This window comes from Fringilla coelebs (assembly GCF_963513975.1).
Source record: "Fringilla coelebs genome assembly, chromosome: 1".
In the NCBI taxonomy this organism is placed as follows: Eukaryota; Metazoa; Chordata; class Aves; order Passeriformes; family Fringillidae; genus Fringilla; species Fringilla coelebs.
Genome location: NC_140028.1, coordinates 145,137,643 through 145,157,540, shown reverse-complemented (window position 1 = coordinate 145,157,540; position 19,898 = coordinate 145,137,643). Strand labels below are relative to the sequence as shown.

Here is a 19,898-nt window from a genome sequence, read left to right as displayed (position 1 = left end):
ATTATGGCCACTGTGTGTAGTATTGACAAGCAAATACCACATTAATTCAAAGTATGCTTTTATTTGTCACGAGTGTGGGTTTTTTTTAGTAGTTTAGTTTTGCTTTGTTAGAGGCAGCAGTCAGTACCAGGGATAACAAAGGATCTGACTAGCACATGGCAAAAGATTCAGCTGCATGTTTGATTTAAAGTTTATTACCCCTTGTAAGTGAGGGAAACCTGGTGAAGGGTTCTGCTTATACTTTCATGGTGTGTTTTCTGAAATCTGTTGTAGATCTTTTCTGTATTTTCAAGTGATTTCATTACCTGGGTCTATTACTGCATCATTTCTTGCCTAATGTTGTCAGCACTGTCCAAGCAAATTTGGACAAATTTGTCATCTTTGCTGAGTACCATGTGTTTTCTGGTGTTTACCCATGATGTGAGTTGGGTGGGTGTTACCAGCAGCCATGTGTTTGACTAGACCTGAGCACACATTTTAATGTGTGCTCTCTCTTCAGTGGAATTCCTACTTGTGAAGTACAGTTGGTTCTTAAACCACATGCAGTAAAACAAAAATTAAGTAGTTATGTGCTATAAACACTTCAGCAAGCAGAAATTCCTTCTTTGGAATAGGCCAATGTGCAGAAGAGTCTGGTGCATAAAATCTCTTTATATGTAAGACTCAACAGATCCTTTACTGTAAAGTTTGCTGCAGATTCATTATCTTGCCTGACATCTGCAGATAAGTGAGATGTTAAAGATATCAATAGTTTGAGGGGAGCTACAGCCTCCTCTTAGAGCATAAGGCAGACTTCAATACCATCTTGAAAAAGAAAACAACCAAACCTTTTTGTTCTTGTTTGTTTAATTTATCTGCTGCTTTTTTACCTGTGCAGAGGACAGAAGTATCTGTGCTTTTTCCTTTTAAAGATGTCTTTAACAAAATGTTAACATGCCACCTAAAGGAGATCAAAGTGCCTGCAAATTGTTGCAGGGATTCTTCTGTAGCTCTCCAGTGTTTTATTTGTCATTGTGTTTTCCACCTTTTCAACACAAAGCTAAAATAATTTTCCCCATTTCTTTCTTGACAGAGCTTTCTGCAGAAGCCCAAGCAGCACTACGTGAGTTTGAAGAGAGGGAAAGGCAGCTTAAGCAGGGGCGATACGGCTCCAGGAGAGGAGGGAGAAGAGGAGGCTCAGTTATGTGCCACGGAATGGGAGAACAAAGGAGAGACAATAATGATAGGGGAAGAATGAAGGATCACAGGCCTGCACTGCTGCCAAACCAGCCATCAATGGTACCTTTCAATCCTTAGTATTCTTTGAGCATCCTTGCAGGAGTTGTTGAGAAATAATTTTAAATCATGAATCTTTGCACAGATGGAATATATATTCCAGTGTAGATCTTCTGCTCTTTCAGGGCACTCTTAGGCAGTATGGGCTTTGTGTGACATGATGATTGTAAAATATGTGCTTAGTCCTGTTACTGCCTTCACCTTGAGCAATCTCAAGACCTCCAAATGAAAAGTGCATTTTGACTGATGAATCAAAGTCAGACTTATCTGTTGGTTTGCATGAGGATGGAGAAGAAACTGAATTCTTCTGGGGAGTCTGTATGCAACGTGGAAACATGTTCAGTCCCCCATTCTTTATAATAATGTAGTTTAAAAAATATCATTTTATAAAATACTTTCTGGGTTCTGTCAAGGTAATATTTTTGCTGATACTTCTTTAAAAAAATCTATTTGCATATAAGCTATGCTACTATGGAGGTAAATAACCCTAGGACAGTAATCTGCACTTGACTACTAGATAAGTTACTATTTTGGGATTTCAAATGAAATTTAGCTTTGTCACTACTTTCTTTTTCTCTGCTGTGCTTTGTATTACAAGACTTTACTTTTTCCATCAAAAAAACTTACAAAACCCAAAACCATCTCCAGCAAGTGATCAAGAGGTCAACACTTATTTTTGTTCACTATCATAAAATATACTGGAAGCTAGGATTGTAGAACAAGGTCTTTATATATTTTTGCAGGACAAGGTTATCTGTGTTAAAGGTGATTTTTTCCAACAGCAGTAAGTAGGTGCTGGTCACCGGCAGGAGTCAGTGGATATCTCAGTGCTTGAGAGCCCTGCAGTAGTAAATTTTGTGCTTTTTAAGCAGTGAAAGTTGAATATTTTTTTTCTGTTTTGCTGCAGTCCTTGGCAAGCTCTTTTGATTTTAAATATTTTTGTGTTCATCACAGTGTCTTTTTGTGCATACTATGTAGCTGCTTTGCTTTATGTATACTGAAAGAAAGAAGAAACAGTCTGTCACACCTTTGTTGCTAAAAGGTTGCCTCTCTGGGTCTCTTGCACTGCCACTTGGATGTTGCTGGTCTAGGACTGAGATCTAGTACAGTGACTTGAGAGGCAGAAGAATGTCTCTGAAAAGAGACACTGTTTTTTTTATTAGCACTGATTTTGGCCATTTCTTTCTGAGAGTTGAGCAGCCAGAGACTTTCTTCTATGTTTGGAAGGATACCTTTGAAAGATATTTTCAAATGAATTTTTTCTTCAATCAGTATGGATAGGTGTGCTGCACTGATATTGAGCAGTATTTGAATTTGTGCTGCACTGATATCTGAATTTGTGTTTTGACTTTTGTTGCTAGTTTTAGGTCTGTTATCTGAGAGAGGCTGTTGTATACAAGAGGTAGTGGATTTGTTTTGGTACTAGGACTCAGATTTCTAGTGATTGCCACATAAACCTTATTGCAGTTAATAACACTGACATATGCAGAGCCCTGACTATATATGAAACTAGTCAGTTTCACTGTTCAAAATGAGTGAATGTGTCTGCATTCCCTGTGCTTCTTTGCTCTTTGTTGCCCTTCTCTTTCACATGAATGTTTTTGATTGCTCCTTTGCTTTCCTGTGCTGATGGTTTTTAGTGGATCCAGTTGATTATAGGGAAAAGAAGTTTCTCTGTTCATAATTGGCCTTAATTGTTCTCCAGAGATGTCTTGGTTTTGTGCTCATTTATGTCAGGATATTTTAACTTTAAAACCTAGTGACTTTGTTCTTTTGTCTGACTTTAGACTCACTCACAGAGGTTAATTCCAACACACCAGCAACCTGTTATGAGTCTGTTCCAGCAGCAACAGCAGCAGCAGCAACAACAACAGCAACAGCAGCAGCAACAACAGCAGCAGCAGCAACAGTTACAATCTCTGCTTCCTTTGCAGCATCAGCATCATTCTTCTCCTCCTCCAGGGCTACATATGCCCCCTCAGATAGAAACACCTCGAATAATGATGACTCCCCCTCCAGTGACCCCTCAGCAGCCGAAGAACATCCACATCAATCCGCATTTCAAGGGGACGGTGGTGACGCCTGTACAAGGTGAGCTTTCTGAACGCCTTGCCAGTCATGCAAGCGTGACTCATCTCATTCTTTGCCAGAGATGGAACAATTTGTTTGTTTATCACTTCATGGAAATGTGCTTCAGGCTGCTAGTTTTTTTCTTGAAGCTTGAAACAAATGTTTTGCCTGAAGTAAGACATAATGTTGTTGGACTGTGGCCAACTGAACAAGCAAAGCCTTTTCAGCTTTTACCATGTTTGCTATTCTAATGTAAAGCCTGAGAAGAGCAGGAAAAATGGAAACTGAAAAGAGAATGTGCTTTTCAAAAAACAATAAATGTCATTTTTCAAAACTAGGAAAGTACTGCAATTTGTAAATTTCCCAGGACTGCGTACCTCGGTGAGAGGGTACTGAGGCACTCCTTGCAATGTAATTGGTCTGTGAAAGGTACCAGTTGCTGTCCTTTCTTGACAAGATACATGCCCGCAATTCTCCTTTCACAGAAGCACATCTGTAATTGTTTTGATTTGCAGACAGGTGTTTTCTCTAAGTTAACACAAACATTTGGGCTATGCTTCTTAGGGCAGCTCTCAGCAAAGCTGTTCATGGTATTGCTTATTTAGGTAGTCTTTAATCCCAAAGAGGGTTAAAAAAGATACCTGCATAGCACTGATTTCTGATTATGTTGGGACAAGACAGACTAAAGAAATATATAAATATTTATACATATTTGCCATTAGGTTTTCTGTATTTCCCCTCCTTTGCATCAGCAGAACTCCAAGCCAGTGCTATCTTTGCTTCATTGATTTGACCAATGAAAAGCAGGAATTTGGTAGGGAAGAATATTGCTAGTGTATGGAGGTCTGTTTTGCTGCTCACATATGGCTTTGTCAGAGAATTTATTTTGCTTTTCCCTGTGGTGCTTCCCACAAAATTATGCATCAGGACAGATTATCTGGAAACACTCCAAAAGAATCTTGTGGATTTGTGCCTTCTGTGCATTTTTCTAGCACTACCAAAGTAAGTTACTGTTTAATGAGAACCAAAAATTGCTTTTAGACTATTCTAGATACCTTTTCTCTGTCCCTATGAAACAATACCAAATCTTTCCTATCTAGGTAAGCAATAATGTGATCATAATCCTGGGAATGGCTACTGAGGGTTTGTGCTTTTGCCTAATGTCAGAAGTATCCCAGTGTATTTTCTTCCCTTTGTCTGAGGAGTATTTTTTGACATTGCTGGGCAGCTTCAGGCTCTTCTCAGCTTTACCACTATGTCTGTGGCACTGTAGCTTGCAGGTCTCTTGCTTGATCTTGTTCACAGTCTGTTTTTCAGTCTTTATGTACATCCTCATTTCCAGAAAGTTGTGTACCTCCTGCAGGTTAGGAGATCGTAGTATTGGATTTGTAAAGGGGAGGGTGTTCTTAGGTTTTTTTAGGTCTTACATCTACTGATTTTATGTGCACATTCATTACTTGGCTTGTAAAAGTTCAGGTGTTCTCTTAGACTGAGCAGCCCTGGAGAGTGGGTGATCAGTTGTTGAATGGTGTTAAAAGCTGCATTCAGCAAGGACATTCTTTGCTCTGTGTATTGATGGCAGCTGCTTCATATGAAATCCCTTTGTGCCATTCATTTTACTGAAAGAGTCCTTGGCAAGACTGCTGAATTTTGCTGCTAATAGGTATGCAGCATACTATTAAATACAATCTTTTAAGTCACTGTAGAAATTTCATCTTCTTGATTAGAGAACATGTGTTGGAAGCTGAGTTTCCTGCAGTGACTGAGAGTAGTGGCCATCTCAGTCTTCATCTGTAGCAGTACAGTTAGTTTCATGAAAGTAAACACTTGCACACGTAAGGAAAATGTGAAAATGTGTTGGAAATTAGGATCTTTCTGTAGATAAATGAGCATAATTCTAACATCTTCATGGTTTTTGCATTTAAGGTGAATTTTAAAGCAGTCACTGCAGGCAAGTGGTAGATGGAAATTCCAGTGTAAGAAGTGCTGTTCAAGCTTCCTCTTAAAAAGTCTTCCTTTAATCCATCTACTTGAAGCCCCAGTAGGCTTCAACTGGTGGTTGGCAACAAAAGGATGTGTTTCACTTGCAGCCTTATTTCTTTCAGGCTCATAGGAAAGATGAGATCAGATTGACTTTGTGTTCTTGATGATGGCCTGCCCCTTCTTGGCTGAACATATTTGTAGATACGTGAGGGGCTTTATACATTGCAGAATACAGTCAGATAGGTGCAAAGTTTATTGGGATTCTCTTGTTGAAAATGTGATGCCTAGAAGCTAAAAATGCCATGTCTGGAAGTGCATGATATGCACACTTAGGTTCTGGTAATTTTAATGGTGTGCTGTCATGTTTTAGTGTAGACTGGCATTTTTTCCTCTCTAATTTTATGGCAGGATAAAGCTCACACACTTCTAATTGTCAGCACCAGGGACACTTTTCCTAACTGCAGATCATAGAAATACACTTTTTAAATATCTTTTTGGTTTGAGTTAGTCTTGAAATGCATCGACTGTATCAGTATTTTTTAAACCTCCTGTAAATTGTTACAAAATTTTCATGTGAATAAAATACCATGTATAAAGCTCTGAGTAGACAGCTACTTCAGCCTGAAAAGGAATAGAAACACTGTTGAAGAATCCTATCATTGGCTTATTCCTTTGATGTTTCAAAGGCAAATTTCTTTACAGTGGCCACCATCTCCCTGCCCAGCCTTGAATCCTGATTCAAAAAAAATAGTTACTTTCAAGTCAGTTTTGTTTCAAATGGATTGGTACTATTTTTAGTCTTTGAAGCTTCATAAATGATTAAAGACTTGGTCTATCAAACCCCTAGGAGATGATTCTCTGTGGATACCTGCTGCAGGTACTGTGCAGTTGGTGTTCAGCTGTGCCTCCTGTGGCATTTAAATCCCGTATCTGTTAGCTTGTCTCATAGTTTTATCTTTTCTTTGTGTCTTATTCTGCAAATTACTTTTGAGTTGTAGGTAGTAATTTTTGCTGAATTTGTGTCCAAGCTTGAGTATGATCAATTTATTAGTGCAGGAGAACTGTACTTAGATGCATTGTGAAGTACTGATTTAACCTGTGATAATAGGTGTTGCATTTTTCCCCTTAAATGTTTATACCACAAGTAACTATTTCAGGGATCCTGTGGTGCTGCCAAAATTGACATGAACTAATGAGCAGTTTATGGCAGCTCACTATGCCATTTACCTTTTGAAAACTGTTTGGTGTCTTGGGAACAATCACATTGTAATTCTCCTGAATAATCAGTGTGGGAATTGCTTCTTCATCTTTTCCAGTATAGTGTTGGAATTTATAGCAAGAAGCAATTTAATCTTCTTAAAATAGTGTCTTACAACATGCTGTGTATTATTTTTGAAACATACTTTTCACACCTATGGAATATTTGACATCAAGAAAATGAGGGCTTGAGACTTCTTTGCTGCTTAAGCAAGTGTCCAAGGATTGAAAGGGCACAGAGTTTGAACTGCTATCTTTCATGAGTATTAAATTAATTTGTTGAAAATATATAAATATATGAATTTATATGCTACTGCTGGAGGCAGGATACTGAAATAGACTCTAGTTCAGTTGACATTTCTCTACATTTCCCACCTTATGCTATTTTTCTCAGTGCCTCTTTGACCTGTAATACCTGAACTATTTTAGGACTAGGTCTGTCAAGAGCATCTTACCAGTTTTTTTCTGTGTGGCCATGGCTGTTTGATACCGACAGATGTTCATTAGAAGCCAGGATGAAAATATTCCAGTCATTTTCTGGTGTAATGTGATACAAAGCTTGCACACAGTCCTCCTGTGCTGAAAGACTGCTGCAATTAGTTTACCCCATCAGTCTCTAAACCAGCAAACCACAAGTTCTTAATGAAAGTGGATAGAAGCCAGACATGGACATAACTAAAAAAAAAACCACTAATGCATTAGTTCTTGTGCCTTGCTTGCCAAGGGAAAAGGGATTTTTGAGGCATCTTAGCCAACTTCTGTGTTGGGAAATGCACCCAACTTCTCTCTCAAACTAGAAGCATTTCTTAATATCTTTCCTGCTCTGAAGTGTGACACAGTAGCTGTCTGCAAAGTCAGTGTTTAACCGTGCCTGGGAAATGGTTTCCTCTCACTTTCAGAAGTGCTAAAAACAAACTGGAGAAGAATCTTACTAGAAGCTTTTGGTAAATGAGCAAACACATTGTGTGGTTGGAAATGGTTTATTGAACTTCTCTAGGCCTTTCATTAACATGGAAATGTTTGTATCTTTAACCACTTACACAACTGCGAGAGGAAATAAAAAATGCTCTGGAAAATAGGAAAACTGTTGTTACACTTTGCGTTGAGATCGGAATATAGGTTCAGTTCCCAAGGTGATCCAGCTGTAGCACTTCGTGCATTTTGCCATAACATTAAGTAAATGTTTTGGGAAATAGCTTTTTGTGACTAGCATTTCAAAGTGCAGTTGTAAGGACAAATCATCCATGTTAATCCCCCTGAAATACTAGTTTTAGAGGTTATTTTTTCAGCAAAAGGTCTCCTGATTCTTCTTGGTATCCCTATGCAATCACTGTCTTTCATCTGAGATCAGCAGTTCTGTGATCACAGTTGCACACACCACTGTGGTGGCAAGGCCAGACAGACTAAGTAGTTTTTGTGTGCTGTTAATTGCAGCTGCCTGCCTAATTTTACCCTCATGAGCAGTGATTTTTACCAGTTAAGTGTCTCTCATGTCCATGTTTCTTGTGGTAGTTTGGTGGTGAGACTGGGAGATGCCTAGGAAATGTTGAGTGGCATGAAGTTGAGAAGGCAAATTAATCATGTACCCTTCTATTTGAAACGTGAAATTATTGTTAGTGTCTCTGTCAGCTTTGTCTAAGGGATGTCTTTGGCTGAATAACTATTCTAGTTTGCCTTCCTGCAACAAGGAGCAATTTAATTCTGGAAAAAGCAGAACTAAATTATGTAAATTAACTAGGAGAATCCTAATTGCCCTGTTGCATGTTGTAGGGGAGGGAACGGTTGGTTAAAGTTAATTGTAGGAACTGTGACATGTGAGAGTAAAATCATGGCTTTTTATTGCAAATGCTTTTGGAAATAACTACAACAACTGTTAGGTAAAACAAATGGTGTTAAAAGGTGCTTCTTGTTTCAGTGCCCTTGCTGCCAGTTCCTGCCCAGCCAAGACCTGCTGTGGGACCCCAGAGATTTCCTGTGAGTAGCAGCTGTTTCTTCTTCTCTGATATGGATAAGCATACATTTGCAAGGAAATATTAATACAGCAAATAAAAGCTGTTCTAGTGAAATATAATTTTAAGGATTTGTAAATATTGACAATACACTCTGCAGTTGAAAATGTTTGTTAAAAGCTTAAGGTCAATGGATTTTTGAGAGTAGAATTAATTCTGTTTAACTGTAAAATTGTTGAACCAGTCTCTCCAGTGGGAAAGGCATGAATGCATCTTGTCTTAAGGAATATGGGCTTCATTTTATTACTCGACTCTTTCTGTATAAATAGAATCCTTATTTTATTTGATATAATAAAAGGCTATTTGAAATAATCCCTAAGCTTAAAAAGCAGTAATATGTATTTATTGTAAAATGCAGCAATCATTTTTATCATTACTAAAGGTATTTCAACACTCTCATGTTTTTTATATAAAAAAATAGAACTGGCATTGCATGACCTTGCTTTCTTTTATGTTTCTAATTTTGAAAACAAATCAGACACTTAGCTGCTTCACTCGGCTAATTACACTTCATAATTTTTTTAAGCTCTATGATTGGAAAGAGTATATGCTTCTAGAACTTTTCTCATCATTTCAGTTTTGTTATACTAAATTTCTAGTTGAAATGGTTAGCATGGTATCAAAATAAGGAAAAGACCTAGGTTGCAATATTACCTAAAGTATTTTCAAGTAAACATCTGTATATTATACTTCCTAAATATATAAAACACACAAAAAATGTGTTGATGTGTGCAGTGCTGAAGGAGGAAAATAGATGTCTGAACATCTGTGTTGTATCTCTGGCATAGAGATCAGATGTGCTGGAAAGAAGCAAATTTCAGAAACCTGCTGTGACTTTTGATTGCCCAGTGCAGACCTGGTTGTTTTTAATGCAGAATACTTTTCATACAGAGCTTATGGCTGAGGAATTGTGATATCTGTGTTTTGCAGAGAAACAGTCTTACATTGCTGCATTTCTTCTATGAAGTCTTAAAAAATTAAGTTGTAAACCCACTGTTTCATTAAGTATATTCATGTTATATCTTCAAGAAAATATTTTTGAGCTTTTTAAAAAATATTGTGGTTTTCAGAGGAAATAGTTTCTTCAGCAGTCTTTAGTATTATGGGGAGACCTTATTTACATTTTGAAAGTAGTTTTAATTGTTATTTTTTATGAAAACAAGTGTCTTGCATTTGTTTTTCTTTGATACTAAGTTGATTTGCCAGTAAACTCAATTTGGGATGGAAAATAAATTGGAGGATAAGGAATATCTGTAAAGGCATTGTAATTGGCATCTTTGAAGTGTGTTTACATCAGTGTAGAAAAATTGGAAATTAATTTTTATTTAAATTGAGTGTGAAATTAGATTTTAGTTCTGTTCACTTTTGGGGTTGCAAGTTGAGAAGTATTACAAACCCAACTAATCTAAATGCAGCAGTTTTTAAAAGGGAATAAAGTAAACTGAACATTTTTTGGTTGGACTCTTGCTCCTTTAGCCTGCAGGAAAAACTTGGCTGCTTGCTGTCTTTTTATTTATATAAGCAGTGCACCAGAAAAGAGTCAGTATAATTAAATTTTCATGAGGAGGAGGAGGAGGGCTGACTTAACTGCAAGGGTCTGGCACTGTCATTTGGTTGCTCTGACTTCAGCAGTAACATGCTGCATGACCCTGAGAAAGTTGCTTCATCTTTCCATGGCTCACTGAGTTATGAAGTGGACTTCCCCTATGAAGTACTTTATGAATTTTGCATGGGTTATCAGTCATATTAGGATTAGGAATTAAGTGTCATTGTGTACATATCTCATGTTTGTTTTATTAAATGTAGTATGTTAGCTCTTGAGCTGAAGACAAATTTACTTTCTGACTAACGTTTTATCTTGCAGAACTACCTTTTTTGCTGTTACATGTCAGATGCCTTTGTGCTGTTATAATTCACTTGTTTATGTATAAATGTTGACTTAAAGCAATGCAGCAGTGGTTAGACAATTTTGACAAGCCATTTGAAAAAGATCAAAGACTTACTCCAGACTATGTACAGTTCATTCAGCCTTTTCTTCATTGTATGAAGAATCTCTGGATATGTAATAACTTGAGTCTGCTTTTGTTTTTAAGATTGCATAATCAAAGGATAATAGTTAACTGATTTTTCTGATTGCTTTGCTTCTAAAAGATAGTGGGGTTAGAATTAAATATTTGCAGTCTGCTTTCCCCTTGAACTTCGAACTGGATGGTTTCTTTTCATTGAATGTGACAGAGGTGGAAACATGAAGAGTAATTAAATTCTTGCAAGAAGAGACCAGAAATGGGCAATGCCATGACTGAAGGAAAAATTTGTCTCTGAGTTTCTATCTTATCTAGGAGAGAAACCTCTCAGTGCAGAGAGCCTGTGTGCTCCAAATATGGGAAGAGCTTCAATCAGAGCTAATCAATTGCCAGTCCTAAATCTATTGGAAACCAGGTGTTGTTAATTCAGGGCTGATGAAATGACTTTGTAACCATGTAATGGTTAATTCTTACAACCTTCTGCAGGAGGATGTAATTGAAGGGTTGAACAAAGTCGTAATGAGCGTGTTAACATATGGTGTGAGACCTAAATTGTAGGAAATAATGTAGTGCTATGTCAGGCTAGTGTTGATCAGGACTGAACCTGCTTAGAGTGGGGGCTGATTAAATTCCCTTAATTTTAAATCTCAATTTTAGTACTGAAGTAATTGTTCAGTTATTTCTTTCTTAAAACTTAACTCCTGGAATGTTTAGAGAGGGCGTACTGGAAAAGATACAGGGGAATGAATCTGTGTGGTGTGCACAGAGTTACTTTAACACTTACAGTAATCTTCAATCAAGTAATCAAGTTGTCTCCCCTGTTACTCTCTAAGCATTTGAGGTGACTTGGTGTGAATGGTGTTTGAGAGCTATTTGTAACTGACAAGGACTGAATAATGGTGGATCTGAGGTGTGTCACAGCTGAGAAACACAGTGCACTTGTGGGATCTGGAGTTAAGGATGTGAATTCTGTTTGTCTGAATTGTACTGTTCTTGTGGCTGTAGTTCATAGTAATCCAGTCTAAAAGCCTGGTTTGAATTAACCTGGACCTGTGCAAATGCCGATTGCATGTTTTCTTTCAAGAGTTTAAAGAATAGATTAAATAACCTCTTTGGCAGAGTCCTTCTGAAGATCTGGCTTTATCTTCTGCCTTTGCTCTAAAGTGATTGAGGCCTTTTCCAGAGCTCCTGTCCCTGTGTCACAGTTGGTATGTCACAAACAGCAGTCTGCTTTGCAGACTGGTCCATTTACAGGAAGGTCACAGAAGACTTTATTCACATACTGCTCATATGGCTCTTCTGAACTTTTCATGTGTTTTCTGACCAATTTACTAATTTTTGTGGATGCCCCAGTGCAGGGGAAGGAACTGGGGGGTTTTATATTACACATATTTCTGTCCTTCATCCAGTGTTTGTTATCTTGGCTAATTTCTCTTTCAATTCCTGTGTTCTGTGAAGAAAGATGGGGTAAAACAGGGGAAGAGGAGATTAAATAGAAAATGAAAGAGGTATTTCAAAACACTTTTTGTTATATAAAGGCACTGACTGTTACAGAGGCCAGAGCATTAGTGAGTGTGAAGCTGGAAGTTAAGGGATGTAAAAATCTGGACCGTCAGCTTATCTGAGTCCACCAGCACATTCCATGTCTGAAATATTTCAGTGTTTGCCTGAAGAAAAATGTATAGAAGTTTTTGGCTTCAAACACCAATTATTTAACTTATGGACACCAAAGTAATAATACTACTTGACACATGTGTGCAGTACTTTATGGACACAGAAGTGAAAGAAGTGTTGTCATGTCACTTTGGGATGAAACGTGGCAGAAGGAGGGTGTCAGTCTTCAGCCAGAAATTGTGAGGTACCCCTAGCATCCAGATTTGTGGCTGGAGTGTGGGGCATTTGGAGGGAAGAGGGAGCTGGGGAGAACCTTCCTCTCACTGCTAAAGGCAGAAGACAGGGATTCCTCAGGTCTGAGGCCATCCCCCTCTGTCCAGGACCTGGATCCTCCTTTGCCGCAGCTGCAGAGAGAGCAGAGCCTGTTAATGGAGCTGTGTGCCTTTGGCCAGGCAAGCTCTCAGGAACTTGGGACGAATTCTCATTCAGCTGTTGTCCTTAAGCTGTCACCCTGGGTGTGGGATGAGCTGGGCAGGTGCTCAGCCTACAGACACCTTTGGTCCACTTTGGTCAGCTTGAGTTTCAGAGCTGAAGTTGGGAACAGTCTGAAGAGGCACCAAGCACAAGATGAAGTGGCACCAGTGTCTACCTGACTATTTTGTGCCAGGAAGGCTTTGCTGTTTTTTAATGCACAAAGCTTTCCTCTTTTGATAAAACCCCTTAGTGCACTGGGTGGGTGTCTTTCAGATAACTCTTGGATTCATGTCTGAAGAAGCTGAATTGTAAAACATAAATGTTTTATTTAGTATTTTTAAGATTTTATCAGGTGACTTTCCCTCAGGCCCTTGTGAATAGCCTATGTTGTATGTCTTCTTTATTCCTAGGGGTTTTTGACATTATTTGCTTTTGGAACTTGGAAATTATTTTTAAAATAATCTTTATCTCAAAGAATACATTTTTTTCCTTAAACAGCAAAAACCTTAGTAAACTTTCTTCATGTTCTCATTCAGCTTGCTTCCATTTGATCTCCAGCACATCAGGTGGTGTCTCAAATGGATGCTGTGAAGGGTAGTTGAACTTCCTTGCTGTGAAGGTAGTTTTGGTTAATTTTCCCATCATTTCTGGAATCAGTAGTTTTATTTCTGAGTTTTCAAGTGTTGTTTGTGTTCCAGACACTGTTTTTAAACACTTCTTTATTGATTTCATTTTGAGATGTTTTTAAACAAGTGACTAGTCATTGCTCAAAACAGAAGTTGCTGTCCTTCATGGTCAATTGTTTGAAACATTTCTTTTAAAAAAACAATATATTAGTGCTATACAAATTAATTATAAAAGGTACATTACTTATTTTTTCTCAGGTGATTCTGGGACTGACATGGATCATCCCACCATCATTTTAGCAAACATGGGTTGGCTTAATTATATTACAGTGGGCCTGGGTCTGTGGCTGCACCACCTCTTACAGGATTTGGAGGCAGAAATTTGCAGTGCTTTTGAAAACAAAACTCCTTGAAAAAGTGTTTGTTGTGTGTTGTAGGAAATGCAAATAGGGACGGAATTTCCCCCCATTTTTTCAAATTCAGTCATGAGTTGCTACATGTGGGTAAGGGTTTTTTAGCAACTGTTATTAATGTGGACTCATAGTCTCATAGAAGGACAAATTTTAGAGTCCTGCCTCTAACCACAGGCAGTCATTTAACTGATATTTAGTACACGTTTGCAGCAGTACATGTGTAGGAGACAAACTGTTAATGGAAATAAAAACCCACTTGTGTAAATGATTCTCTTACTTCCTCACAATTATTTTGCTTTAGCTATGGCTTCACTATAATGAGTAACAGTAAATGAAATTTTCCCTCTATTGCTGTGTAGTAGTGGCAGATCACAGGTAGTGTAGAAAGCATTTTGTTTCCATTTAACAGAATACATGGTATCAGGTGGCGTTGATTGACATTTCTTGGATACTGCTTTACACAGCATTTCATGCAAATCATGTTTGAATGAGACTGCTGCATCAAATTACATTTCTTTCAGATTATAGCCCTTGCAGATGTGAGACAGAGCTTGTTCAGCAGCTAGCAAAAGGCTTTGGTTTTTAACAGGTACAGTTTTCACAACTTGACTGCAAAGCTCTGTAATTACAGCACTTAAGATAGTGAAGGAATGATGGGCACTTTCTCTTATCAGATCTATAAGTAGTAGCAAGCAAATGCAGCATGAGATCTCTCCAGCTGTCAAGTATTGTCAGGCTGCCATGGAGGGAAAGCAGTTTAAAATGCAGGTGACATAATACCCAACATCCTCCATTTGCTAGTGGGCTTCTGATTAATCACGATTACCATACATTATCATACCATCAAATTTAATCATATCAATGAATTCCCATCTGCAGGAGGAGCAGCAGCAGCTAAACATGATGGTAACAGCTATTAAATAAGAGAGAAATAGCTGGTTTCTAAATGCAGTAACCCTTTAACTTGTCATGTTGGCTCCACTGTGCACATGCTCTGTAGGCAGTAAAGTGGAGCAGAAAACTTGTGCATTTATATTTTACTGTCATTTATCTTTCTGTAAGGTGATTGCTGTTTAGCACAGCCAAGAAAAAGCAGTGTTGTTGATTTTTTTTCCCCTGTGTTAATGATGGTAGATTTTCTTCAATCTCAGCTTTAATACCTGTTAAACACAGTCACAGAATGGCTGAGGTTGACAGGGACCTCTGGAGGTCACCTGGTCTGTCCCCCCCTGGTCTGCAGGGCCACCTGAAGCCAGTTGCCCAGGATCATGTGTGGACGGTTTTTTAATGTCTCCAAGGATGGTGCAAGTGCTTAGGCACCCTTACAGTAATAAAGTTTTTGTTTATCTAGATATGTAGGTTGTACTTTGGTTTTTGTGTATTTCTGTGAATGAAATGTGAAGCTTTAAAAAAAGCCATTGTAAACAAAGCACAAACTTTTATCAGTGCAAAGAGGGAAAAGTGTTATGCATGTGCTATTTTGCCATTAATTAAGCACTATTAAAGAGTTACTTTGCAGAAATCAAGACTTATAAAGAAATCCAATTAAAATATACAGTCTGGTGAGTACAGTACAGTAAGAGTAATCTAGAGCTTAAACACTGAATAGAGAACAAAAATGTGTCTATTGTAATACAAGAGAGTATTAGATGTTAGTATAGTTATCTTAAGCTATTTCACTGAGATGAGTAAATGTCCTTTTAAAAGATAACAGTACATTTGTGTCATCACAATATGAAAAAGAGTAAATCTATAAACTGGTGTTTGTTCACCTTCTGTGCCTTCATTTCTTGCTACTTCTTTAGAATGTTAAAGTGCTTTGTTTTATTATGAAGCAGTAAGTCACTACTGTTACAATAAAATAAGGCAATTCAGAGAGATATTATGGGTTGACTGTAGGGTACTCAAAAATTTTGAAAATGTTCAGGCCTTCTTACCCAATGCATGAATAGTACTTGCAGACATACTGGGAACTCTTGAGTATATGAAGTTCTCACATCTGTGTGTTTGTAAGGTCAGAGATGTGCAAAACATCTCGGAAATGAAATTTCCTAACAGAACTAAAAACCATCAATCCAGTAATTTGATTACTAAGTAATCAGGGCCTTTTCAAAGTCCAGGGTAGCAGAAATTCTCATTTTTATTTTCTGTAAAGTTGGCTGCTTCTTGACTTTTTTTGTATCAATCTGACCATTTCTTGTTAAAGAAAGAAGCATCTTCCCCAGGTCCCATTGAGGTTCTGAGATTGTTTTTAAATAAACTGTAACTGCAACTTCAACCTTGGAGTGTAATGTAGAACTCTTGAATTTGATATTCATGATCCATTTTAATTGTAGCCTCAAGTTGTTCTAGTTGTTAGTGACTTGCAAGCCACCAAGATACACATAAACACCATGATAGTATTTCTGTGGCTTAGTTTCTGCAAAGTCCAAGGGAAAGACCATATCTCTTTCGTTCTGACAGCAGGAGGGGTTCCTAATTTTTTACACATCCATAAAATTGTTGGCTGTCAGCACAAAATGTATGCAGAAGGATTTTAATCTCTGATTAAATGACGATGAAATCCTCATCTTTCAAGGGAGGGTTCATTGTTCTAAATGACATTAATGTCTCTTACACTCTTTTCCCAGTTTGTGTTGTACTTAACCGTAAAAGTTAGATGGCACAAAACAAAAATGATCATGCACTCTTCTACACCCCACTCCTGCACAGGATGCAAACTTAAGTGCAACTGAATCTTCCAGAAGAATTAGTTTAAGAATTTAGTGTTAAAGAACTTCCTTAGGTTTGTGGTTTGAGAAGTTTGGGTTTACTCTTCCCCTCAGTCTGTGCAAGTTGCAACAGGCTTGTCTGTCACACAATTTCTCATTATGGCCTGTCTCTGCTGGGGGCACTCTTCCTTCATCCATACCAAGTAGGTGGATGGGAGTGTGGTTTTTTTGCACATCAGCACTTTAAATTAGGAATGAAAATCTAGAGTTGAGATCTTGTTGCCAGTACATTTTCTATGTCTGTATTTCATTAAGGACTCTGAAGCAGAAGTTCTCCTGTGGAGATATGGTTGCTTATGGGCCCATCTGCTTTGGTACTTCTCTTAGAAACACACTGAAGCTGGGAGTGGTTTTGTCTCCATTTGCAACATGAATCTCTTTCTGCTGGATGTATTGCAGGGATGCCCTGAAACTTGCTGAAAAGGGACACTTTTAGTATACAGCAGTTAAAATTTTTAGCTTTAGTCTCCTGAACTATTAGGGATTGTCATTCTGCTGGGAATAGCAATCTTTGTCTGCATTGCCTGTGTAACTTATTTTAACTATTTGATCATCATGAGTTGGCTTAAATAACAGGGGATTCCATGTCTTTCCCTCCTTGCTTGTACTGGTTTACCATGTTGGCTGAATTCTACTTTGAGGCCCTAAGCAGTGAAATTGGGCATTGGTGATTTCTCCTGCAGATGACCTGGACTTCTACATAAGCCTCCCAACACTCTTTCTTATCTCTTGGAGTTGTGTAGAGTCAGAGAGGAGCTTATCCAAGTTGTGTGGTACATTTTAATATTAAAAAGTACTTTCAGCTCAGTTGAAAATATCAACCCATTCTCTGTGACTCAGTCTGCCTGTAGTGCCAGGATCTGTGCAGTCCATAGACTGGAACCAGTGCCTGGCTATCTCTATATGTTTTCCCCTCAGAAAATATATTCCAGAAACTTTGAAAAGACTCATATGTGGGTAGCATAAAACTGTTGTCTGGACTTCTATGGGCGTTCTGAACTTTTTTGTCCATGATTAGCATGAATTCAAGGTGTGTCTTTTATATTAGGTGATCTTTTCCCAAATCATTTGAGAAAACCGTTGGTGCTTGCTAGGTTTTATTTCACCTTGATGGACTTATATGATTGTTATAGACATCAGAAGAGCAATACTGAATCATTGAAACTGTATTTTAAAAGTATCAAAATTAATTTTATAATAAATTTTCCATCAGTCATTCCTTTCTGTGTGCTGTACAAACTAAAAAAAATACTGGGAAATTTGAAGACCCATATTTCATGGAAGATACAGATACATATTTCTACTTGGAAATTTTTGAACCATATCCAAGATATATGAGCAGGGTTTCCTACACAAGAGGATGAAAAGTCAGTTTATTGCACAGGAGTTAGGCAGTTTAGGAAAGCTTTTTGAAAAGTCTGGGGGCTGCTGAAATAAGAGGATTAACATCTTGTGACAGATGGCTATAGTTTTAATTGTCATAGGTTATAGTGGTCATTATTCTTTGCATTTAAGCCATATAAGAAGAATTAACTGTGGCCCTGCTTAACTGTCAATGGGGTTCTCCTAGTTCTTTGCATTTTAAGTGAGATTAATAAGTGAAAACATGTTGTACAGGCAGGGTGTATTTTATTGAAAGATTCATGACGTTTCAATGACATTGTTAAGGTATTTAATTAGTCTCATGAAGAAAGTGGACTGACCCTTTTAGAGAAGCTGATAAATCATATAATAGCTGTTAGATCCTCTTTATTCCTCGCTTTATAAGATTAACTTTGTGCTAAGCAATTTATGCTAAGTTTTCTCTTTTATTGGTAACCAAAGTTATCTGTGCTTCATGAATAGATTATTGGAGATAACATCATGTAATTAACAAGAGATGCAGAAAAGTAAAAGTACAATTTGTGTAAGAATTGTATGAGAGAAAATGTTAATTTCTTAACTAGGAAGGATATTTAAAGGGATAAAAGGAAGGCAAAATAGTGCAGTTCTTTGAAAGGATTAAAGTAACCTTATCTCATGTTCTTTCAGAAGGTGGGATTGCATGAGTGTGTGAAAGTCATGTTCAATGAGCTATTCACAACTCTAATGAATTGTAGACACAAGTTTGCATTGCCTTTTTTTTTTTCCAAAAGTGATTGATAAGGTGTAGGTCATGCCTTAGCTATACTGAGTAATTGAAATTAGTAAAAGGGGAAATTGTACAACATGCAGTTATTCAGAACTGTATAAAAATGTCAGTCTGAAGTGCAGTAAATTATGGTGTGTGTGGGAGGAAGAGTAAACATCACCAAATCAAAGATTTAAGACAAAATATCTGTCAGTAGTGCTTCACTGTGGTGTTACCTTCTCTTTTGAAGTATTTCTGAAATGTCTGGGATGGTGTTCTCTTAAAAAAATCCATACAGAATCCTATTTCCAGTGTAATTTCCTTCTAGACCTCAGGTCTTGTATTCTTAAGCACCATCTTTTTTTTTCTTCTTGAATTTTCAAAATAAAATTGCATGAGGATAAATTAAATTATGGAGTTCAGAGCTTTCCTTAGAAACAGGAGAAGATGCTGTTGTCTGCTGGGTCATTCTTATGGACATTTGGTAGCTGTCATGGTAACCATTTCTGTATGAATGTGAACCAGCCTTGTGGGATCTCACTGGGAAGGCACATAAATTTTTGTCCTTTCCCTCCGTGTTAGAGTTGGCCCCAATGTTGGACTGAGATGTAGAACTGGCTGATCATATGAATTTGCAATTTTCTTTTCTAAGTTGGAATCTCTTAGCTTAAAAATAGGTGCTCTGAACACTGAGTAAGGAAGTTTCCTGAAGGATGTAATAATGGTGAAGCAATAGTTAAAATGTTTTTTGCAGGGACTCCTGCTGATGTGTGTACTGAATAGTTGGGTGTAATTTGAAACTGTCCGGATAGCAAAACCATGAAAAATGGGAGTAACTACTGTGCATATAAAGATTTATTATGCATCTATGTTACAGTATGCTTATTTTATCAAAAATAGACCATTATGAAACCTGGCTTTTGCACCTGCTCTTCATTAATTTTTGAAGTTAAATAGCTCTGAGTGGTCTTTTCCACCAAATACCAGAGGGCACTTGGGGGTTATTAGCAACAAATACTTGCTGAATGTAGAGTTTAACATTAATGGTAAAATAATCCACTACTAAAATTATAGTTTAACTACTGTTAAACACACACCAAAAAAAAAAAAAAAGGCCAAAAATAAGCCCACACTCAAAAGCTTTAAGCAATGGAGAACTGTTATATTTCTTTTTAGGACAATTTGAATTTGACATAAGTAGAAGTGGAAGTGGTAGTAGTGTTGTATTTCTATTGAATTGGAAAAAAACATAATGCCATGTGAGAATAATAG

At 37.5% G+C, this 19,898-nt stretch overlaps 1 protein-coding gene across 4 annotated transcripts in view; it reads left to right on the top strand.

The window, feature by feature from the left end:
- RBM33 (RNA binding motif protein 33) overlaps positions 1-19,898 on the top strand; it is a 103,017-nt gene that overhangs the window by 33,811 nt on the left and 49,308 nt on the right. For 3 of the 4 annotated variants that reach the window (XM_084203919.1, XM_084203917.1, XM_084203920.1), the window contains exons 8-10: positions 1,073-1,278; positions 3,063-3,366; positions 8,501-8,559. In XM_084203919.1, coding sequence (XP_084060045.1) covers positions 1,073-1,278; positions 3,063-3,366; positions 8,501-8,559 — 569 coding nt within the window. The remainder of the gene's footprint in view (positions 1-1,072; positions 1,279-3,062; positions 3,367-8,500; positions 8,560-19,898) is intronic. The other variant, XM_084203918.1, reaches the window with a different exon arrangement.